General features: G+C 58.6%; 1 protein-coding gene across 1 annotated transcript in view; it reads left to right on the top strand.

Annotated features, from left to right (window-relative positions):
• Window positions 1–2333: 2333 nt before the first annotated feature.
• TRIOBP (TRIO and F-actin binding protein) overlaps window positions 2334–7988 on the top strand; it is a gene marked incomplete at its 5' end in the record, with an annotated part of 8647 nt that continues 2992 nt past the window's right edge. The window contains 7 exons of the mRNA XM_010153168.1: window positions 2334–2391; window positions 2717–2814; window positions 3231–3320; window positions 4110–4219; window positions 4629–5187; window positions 5791–5901; window positions 7890–7988. Of these exons, the coding sequence (XP_010151470.1) occupies window positions 2334–2391; window positions 2717–2814; window positions 3231–3320; window positions 4110–4219; window positions 4629–5187; window positions 5791–5901; window positions 7890–7988 (1125 nt within the window). The remainder of the gene's footprint in view (window positions 2392–2716; window positions 2815–3230; window positions 3321–4109; window positions 4220–4628; window positions 5188–5790; window positions 5902–7889) is intronic.

Below are 7988 nucleotides of genomic sequence, written 5' to 3'. Positions count from 1 at the left end.
TCTTCTGGATGGGGGGTTTGGTTTGAACCCCGCTCGCTTCTCTGCTGCTGTCCCAAGCTCTTTATTCCAGATGAGGATTTGGTTGTGGAGAGAAAGTGGCTTTAAGCACTTTGTGCATCAACTGATGCCTCATTCTACGGTACTGGCCCTGCAACAACAAGGGTAGTTCAAAGCCAATTCCAGGGCTGCGGCTCTGCATCTGAGGATGGCAGGGAAAACAGGAGCCCTGTGCCATTCTCCCAGTTAGGAGAAGCCCTCTGGGGGGATTTTCCAGCCCTGGCATTGCATCTGGGGCAGTATCGGGGCAGTATCAGGGCAGCACGTAGTGGCAGTGGCTCTGGCAGGCCTTTGTGTCAGTTTTCCCGGCAGCATTACATCCCATTAATGCTTGTTATCTCAGTGCCTAATGCTTTGGGATTGTAAATCCTCAATAAGACAAGACCCATCTGATCCATCCAGCAGCCCTAGCCAGGAGTCCTGTCGCTCCCCCTCTCCCTGTAGTGCCTTCCCGCCTCCGTGGAGCCTGCCCAGCTCTCTGCTGCCGAGCGCACGTGCGTCCCGGGTGGGGGGAAGGTTGCGCTTTGACGTTTCGCCTCCTTTCCTTCCCTCCCGCCGCTCCCAGTTCAGGGCTGGAGCTGAAGTCACCGGATTGGAAGGAATAACGGGAAAAAGGGTGGAGCTGCTGCCACAGGGAAGAAATTAATTTTCGGGGTGCTTTTTCAGGGCAACAGCAGGGCTGGCGGGACGTCCAGGTCTGTAGGGATGGGGATGCGTGCATCCCCCTCGTCTCACAGCTGCCGGCAGCACCCATCGCCTTGGTGGGAGGTGAGGCGTAGGAGTCCCCCCTGCCCTTTCCCTCTGGTTTCCCTCCCTTCCCAGGCGGCTCTGGGCCAGGCCTGGAGCTGTCATAGCCGGTGACCTTCCCCTTGGCCGGCCTCCCTGTGCCTGCTCAGACCAATAGCCAGGGTGGGCCAGCGCGTACTGGGCTCTTGCCACCCCATAACCTTGGGTGTAACACAAGAGCGGCAGCTCGGGGAGGTGAAAGCAGGGGAAGGCTTGGTCCGCCTGGGCAGTCAGGGAGGTTCAGCCTGGCTGCGGGACTCCTCTGGGAGGCACGGAGTGGCCGTCAGCTTGCTGAGCCACCCCTTCTCGCCAGCTCGGTCTCGGGTGGCAGTTGTGGCATGTGGGGACTGCTGGTGGCTTGCCCACGGCTGGCAGGTCTGGTGTGGAGCACGGGGAGGTCCAGCTCTGGCACCGTCACCTCTCCAGCACTGTCCCCACCTGGTTTGGCTGCAGAAGAAGGGGCAGATCAGCAAACTCTGGCTTCCTGGGGAGAGGAGGCATTGAGCTGAGTTATTGGGTGGTGCAGCTTCTCTGGAGCCGGCAAGGGTTGGGAAGAGGACCAGCTCCAGCCTGTTTGGCTGAGGGCAAAGCCAGGGAAAGCCGTTCCCCTGAGTCAGCTCTCCGACACGCCACCTTGGGAATGAGATAAACTGGTTAGGACGCCGCACCGGTGGCGTGAGATTGGGAGGAGGTGGGGAGCAGGGGAAGCTTCTTTCTAGCACAGGGTGATCTGGGTGAAACTCTGTTCATCCTCATCTTCGGTAGCTGGGGCTGGGCTGAGGACAGGCCCTGCAGCGCGAGGGAGCAGAAAGGGCTGGGTAGAGAGGAGCTCCCAGCATCTGCGGGAGGATTGAGTCTTGGGGAGGGTCAGATCTCGAAGACGATCAAGCACTGTTTGTGACTCTGGTTTCATTTCTAGCCTGGGGCACATCATTTAAAGGCAGCGTGTTTTCACAGCTGTTGAACTGCCTCCTGTACGTTTGCGGTGAGGGCTGTTTCATAGAGAGCCGCTCGTGTCTTTAATAAACCGTCGGTGGTGAGGTTACTGAAGGGATGTAGCTCTGGGGCACGGACAGCCAGGGTTTGGACAAGGCGTCCCGGGCTCTTTGCAACTTTGCTTCCATGTCTGAGGCAAGCCGCATCAGCGGCAGTGGAGCACTCCCTTCTGCCCACTCTCCTTGTCCCTGCCTCCCCCTCTCTGAATAAATACCTCCGAGGCACCTCGTGGAAAATTCCCTGCTGCATATTTTCCTTTATTTTTTTTTTTAAACCTCATTCTTTATCTCCTGCTTCCTCTCACAGGAATGACTGCCTGCTGCTGAGAGCTAAATCCAGTCCTCCTTCCCCACCGGGTCCTACACCCCCATGAGTTTCCTAAAAGCGATGCCAGGCTATTCCCACTGTCATTTTGCTACTGAGGATTCGCCTTCCACCCCCTGGCATGAGAAGCCTGGCATGAGTAACCCTCTGTCTTATCCTTTCCTCTCCAGCCGGATCTCCTCAATTTCAAGAAGGGATGGATGTCCATCCTGGATGAGCCGGGAGAGGTAAGCCTGAGGCAGGGGTCTGCTTCTTCTCCCAGCCCCTGCTGCTAGACGTTCCCCATCGAGTGGGCGATGTCCTTCCCCCTTCCTCACTGAGGTCTTTCCTGCTGGGAAAGGCAGTGAGAAGCCTTTGGTGGAGGCGCTTTGCTCCGTGTGTGGGCACAGAGGGTCACCCAGTGCCCCTCTTCCCAACCGAGGGGCGTAAGGCGAGTTGGAAGAGATGTGGAGGAGGGGGAAGAGAAGGCCAAGGGGTTGCGGCGCAGAGCGTCCCTCCCTGTTCCTATGCTTCCCCTGGTAACTGCCTATCTGTTTCCCTCCTGTCTGCTCCCTTCCCTCCCCCTGCCTGATCCGCCTGCAGTGGAAGAAACATTGGTTCGTGCTGACCGACTCGAGCTTGAGGTATTACCGGGACTCAAACGCAGAGGAGGTAAGCACAGCCAGCCTTCCTCCAGCCCTCTCTCACTTCCCGGCCCCTGGGATAGAGAGGAGCACAGCCTTGGCATGACCAGGAGAAGCGGCAGCGTCCTGTTCTTTGCAGGGTGTGACGAAGAGCATGGGTGTCTGAAGGCAGGCTGGCGGGGTGCCTGGCGGGGCTGTTAGTGGTGGGAGGGGAGGAGAAGGGCTGCTTGTGTTGCTGGGCATCTCGAACACTCTTTGTCCATGCTGCTGCTTGCCCCTCGGGTTAGAAAAGGCCACGCTGTGCCTCAGTAGTGAGCCTGGCGCCTGGGGAGCTGCGGGGCATCGGCAGAGGTGGCACGCCCGTTGGTTGGGGTGACAGCAAGTGACAGGGGCCTTTTCAAACTGGGTTTGAACTGGTGTCCTAGCGGGTGGCTGTGCTTGCAGGCTGATGACCTTGACGGGGAAATCGACCTCCGCTCCTGCACGGACGTGACGGAGTTTGCCGTGCAGCGCAACTATGGCTTCCAGATACACGTGAGTGTCGGGTGCCACGTGGGCACGTAGCAGCGGCACAGAGGGACACTGTGTGGGAATGCGTGCTCCCTCCCCGTGCCGAGAGGCAGGCTCTGCAAACCTTGTGCCGGCACAGTGGCCTGGTGGGACTGGTTGGTGACATGTGGGTGGCAGCGCTCAGGGACGCGAGTGCTGGCTGGATGCAAAGGAAGGAGGAGGAGGAGGCTTTGCAGGGCTGGCTGAAGGCTGCGCTGGGGGCAAGCTAAATGCCAGGAGTGTTTATGTGACCTGTTGGCCAAGGCGGCTTCTCCAACCCTGCAGGGAGGGAAGTGGTGAGCACAGCAGATCCCAGTGTAGCCTGGCTGACCATGCTCTGAGTACCTGTAACCCTGGATCCAGCCTTGGTACCATCCTGTCCTCAGCTGCCTGCTGTAGTAGTGAGAGATGGCTGCTAAGGAAGCGCAAAACCCTGCAGGTGTGCAGGGTTGGGCGCTTGTGGCCTGGGTTTCCCTGCTGTGCCCCAGCACCTGGACAACTGGATGGCACCAGCTCATGTTTGGCCAAATGTGCCAGCAAAGTTTCTTTTACCTTTGCTTGGGAGTGGTCTCGTGGGGGACATGTAATGACCCACAAAGAGCGTGTCTCTGCTCCCACCTCTCCACTTGACCCCAAGAGCACAGGAGTCTTCAAGATGGCGTGTGGTCTCTAGTGCTGACCACCACCCGTGCGAGTGGGTGCTTGGGGGGTGAGTGGGAGCTGCCTGCACCTCCGCCAGGCACTGACAGAGCCTCTGTCACCTCCCCGTTGCAGACGAAGGATGCTGTCTTTACTCTATCAGCAATGACCTCGGGCATCCGGCGCAACTGGATCGAGGCCCTAAGGAAGAATGTGCGCCCGGTCAGCGCTCCGGACGTCACCAAGTAAGAGCTGCCCTGTGCTGCTTCTCCATCTCGCTGCCCCTCTTCCCTAGCAGGCAGGGACTGGGAAGGTCCTTCTGGCTGCTCCTGAATCAGCCCTGCCCACCCCTGCTCTCTGCTCCTCCTGAACATGGTCTGGAGACACCAGCCGGAGGCAGAGGTTGGGAGTCTGATGGCTCCTGCTCTTGCACCTTCTTTTTGCCTCACCACATCAGTTTAGCCCTGTTTCACTGCCAGTGTAGCTGAAACTGCGGCTGAATCCTCCCTGCCCTGTGGGGGAGCCCGTTTTCCTAAGGGGTGGGATGCTACAAGCCCAGCTCTGTGCTCATGGTGGGGTTTCGTAAGGCTGTGCTGAGTCTTGGGCATCCTTTCCCGTGCGGTGCCTCTCCATCAGCCACTGCTCTGCTTGCAGGCTCTCTGACTGCGATAAGGAGAACTCCTTCCATAACTGCATCCCCCAGAAGGGCTCGCTCCGGACGGAGGAGCAACAGCGGCCGGGCTCGGGCTCCGAGGGGAACTCGAAGGGCGGTTACTGGAAGGCGGACGGGCAGCGCCATGCCTTTGACTATGTGGAGCTGTCTCCCTTGCCGCAGGACCCCGGGAATCAGGGGTCCCCGCAGAGGACGAGAGGGAGCTTGAGGATATCCGACCGAGCTCCCAAGCAGGAGGAGCTGGAGCGGGATCTGGCCGTCCGTTCGGAGGAGAGGCGGAAATGGTTCGAGACCCCTGACGGCAGGGTCCCAAATAGCGATGGTCTGGTGGGGGACTCTTCTCGCAAGGCGGGGGAGCAGGACCTCCCCACTCCCCCGCTTTCGGAGGATCAGCGGATCAGGCTGAGTGAGGAGATAGAGAAGAAGTGGCTGGGGCTGAACCGCCTGCCCCTGAAGGACTCTCGGCGGGTGCCCTTGACAGCATTGCTGAACCAGAGCAAGGGAGGCCACGGAGACACCAGTGAGGCGCTGAAAAAGGAGGTAAGAGCGACCCTCCTCTCTGAAGTGGGATTCTGGTGGCCCCTTGCCGTGGTCCCTGGCAGCAGGAGGCTCCACAAGGCAGAGGCGTGAGGAGATGGTCGTTCCTTCTAGCTCTGTTTGCCACCCCTTGAGCGCGTGGAAGCTTTTGCAACCGGATAACGCGAGGCCAGAGACATGATCTCGTGCACCTCAGGAGGTTCCCCAGGCCACATTTTGGTCCAGGATAAGTTAGTTGGTGGCACTGCTCGTGTTTCCCAGGAGTGCATCTGCAGCCTCTCTTTGGCTGTTCCTAAGCCTGCAATGCTTCACCTGCCCCCTATGCGCTTGTCATCCCAGCTATATGTGCAGCGGTGGTTTCCTCCAGCACAGATCCACCTCTGGAAGTTGGGATATCTTCTCCCCTCCTTGCTGTTGCTTACCAAGCTAGGGCTGGGTTTGCAGGTTTGGTCCTTTGGCAGGCAGCCATTCCTACGGGAAGCGGACATCTCCATTGGCTGTGCATGGTCTGCCCCATCCCTAAACCCAGGGTTTGGATGTGGCAAATTGGTCGGGCTGTGGCAGTTTTCCGCCTCTGGCTGAGCATCCCTCCCCTCCCTGGCACAGGTCCAGTCACTGCGGGCGCAGCTGGAGTCCTGCCGGGCCCGAAATGAGAGCCTTCGGGAGGCGGCAAAATCCCAGGGAGACAGCCACGTGCCGCGGGGGTACATCTCACAGGTGAGCAGGGTGCCAGACGTGGGATCCAAGTCCCAAACTGGGAAATGCTGGGACTCGGGTCATTGCTGAGCAGGTATCGCTAATCATTGGGTTGCCATGGTGACTCTAACTGAGCCCACTTGTAATCAATGTTAATTACATAAAGGCTGGTGCATGTTGCCTGCCCTTAAAGGGGCCAGAGTATAAACAGGGAGGAGGAGAGTTAGGGGAGGAGTGCAGGATCTGTGCCCCACTTTGTGTGTGGGCATGATGCTGGCCTGGGGGGCGAGCTGTCCCCCAGCTCGGGGGTGGGTCAGCAGCTCTCTGCCGAGCCGCCTGCGCCTTCCTCGGTGGTTTGGGGTCCTTGCTGGCAGGGGCTCCCGAATCCCTTGTTAAAAGCGGTCCGTCGGGCCCTGGGGAGCTCCTGTCCCTGCCAGGGCCACCCGAGCCCTGAAGGTCACTGTGACAGCGCAGCCCGTTTGCTGGGACGGCACGTGGGAAAGCTGCAAAGCGGAGTTTGTCACACTGCAGCCACTTGCTTCTCTGTGTTTATTTATTCCTCCTCCCCCGTGGACTCCTCCAAAGCAAGCAGGGTCACATCCTGCAGGGGTTTCCTGGGGGGAGGCTGCCGTTCCACCACGCTGTGGGGATTTTAGGATGTGCCCTACGTGTTGAAAGACACAGAGGGGGTGGGGAGGAAGGAAATAGGGGCTGGGGAAGCCTGTTGCAGCGGGTTGGCTGTACCTAGCCCAGATAAAGAAAACCACAAGCCCCGTGGCGCCTAGCCCAGCCACTTACCAGTTGCTCTGTCATCTTGATTTAATATTTACAGCTCACGGGACTCCCTATGGTCAAAAAAAAAAAAAACCAAAAGGAGTAGGGAGGAATGGCACCTTATCTTCCTCATAACTTGGCTCAAGAGGCCAGCATTTCACATCGGAGGCCAGACTTGGCCTCTCCCCAGAGGACTCATTCCCTCTGGCTGATGGGGTTCGCAGCCAGTCCGTGGGCAGACCACCAAATTGATCCCTCACCTTTTCCTTTCCATTAATCGATTTGTGAAGCTTCCCAGCTTCCCTCTGCTCAGCAGGGAGGAGTAACCAGCAAGGACTTGCATTCCCACATGTTGCACTGCCCTTTACATCAGCCTTCGCCTTTGGGGAAGGAATGGGATGACAAGGAGCTATTGGGGGATGCGATGGCTTCCCGTAGAGATGGCTTCTCTATGCTGATTTCTTGGAGGCCCTGGCTTTTAAAAATAATACTCTGGTTTGGTGGGAAAAAATCCTTCCTGAGGGGTTTGGGGCAGGGCTGTCAGTGTCTGGAGGGAGAGCGGAGGTGTCGCTCCGGGATGGGAACTGCTTTGCTTTGCTCTAACACCAGTTAACCACAGCGCTCAGTGTTGAAAGAACCATCCCCATGGTCTCAGAGCTGTCAGGAAGGAGAGCGAGCTGTGTGAGGAGGATCCCTGACCATTAGGCTATGGGGAGGGCTCCTTGGCAGCCTTCATGGGCTGCGGGGCTGCTCAGGGTGTCACTTTTCAGGAGAAGGGGCTCAGTTTTCATTGATTCCGGGGGATGCTGCTTTATTTAAAAGGCAGATGCTGCAATGCGGTTCCTGCTGTTGATCTCCAGCCAGGCAGTGCAGCCTGGTGGAGAGTCTGGACTGGGGTGTCGGGTCAGTTTTTTCCAACTCTTGGCCCAAGAGGGGTGTTCTTGCCTTGCTGCTTCAGTTTTAAAAAGGGGAAGAGGAACGTGTCGTCCTCTGCAAAGACACGGGGCTTGCAAGATGTGTGACACCGTCACATGGTTGTGTTCAGTGTTAGAAGTGCAGCCTCACTTTCAGAAGGAAAAGACCCTCCTGGGAAGGGGTCTCGCTTCTCTCAAAACGGCCCTGGCCTCGGGTCGGGTTTGCCAAGGCAAACGTCAGCCCAGCCAGGTGCCTGTCTTGGCCCGAGCCCTTCCTCCTGCCCTCCTGGTCCCTCAACCCTCCTTGTCCCGACTCGGCAGGAGGCCTGTGAGCGCAGCCTGGCTGAGATGGAGTCGTCCCACCAGCAAGTGATGGAGGAGCTCCAGAGGCACCACCAGCGGGAGCTGGAGCGGCTGCGA

Source organism: Eurypyga helias, unplaced genomic scaffold, assembly GCF_000690775.1.
Source record: "Eurypyga helias isolate BGI_N326 unplaced genomic scaffold, ASM69077v1 scaffold20366, whole genome shotgun sequence".
Lineage (NCBI taxonomy): Eukaryota > Metazoa > Chordata > Aves > Eurypygiformes > Eurypygidae > Eurypyga > Eurypyga helias.
The sequence above is the reverse complement of the archived record's forward strand: the minus strand, read 5'-3'. Positions and strand labels throughout refer to the sequence as shown.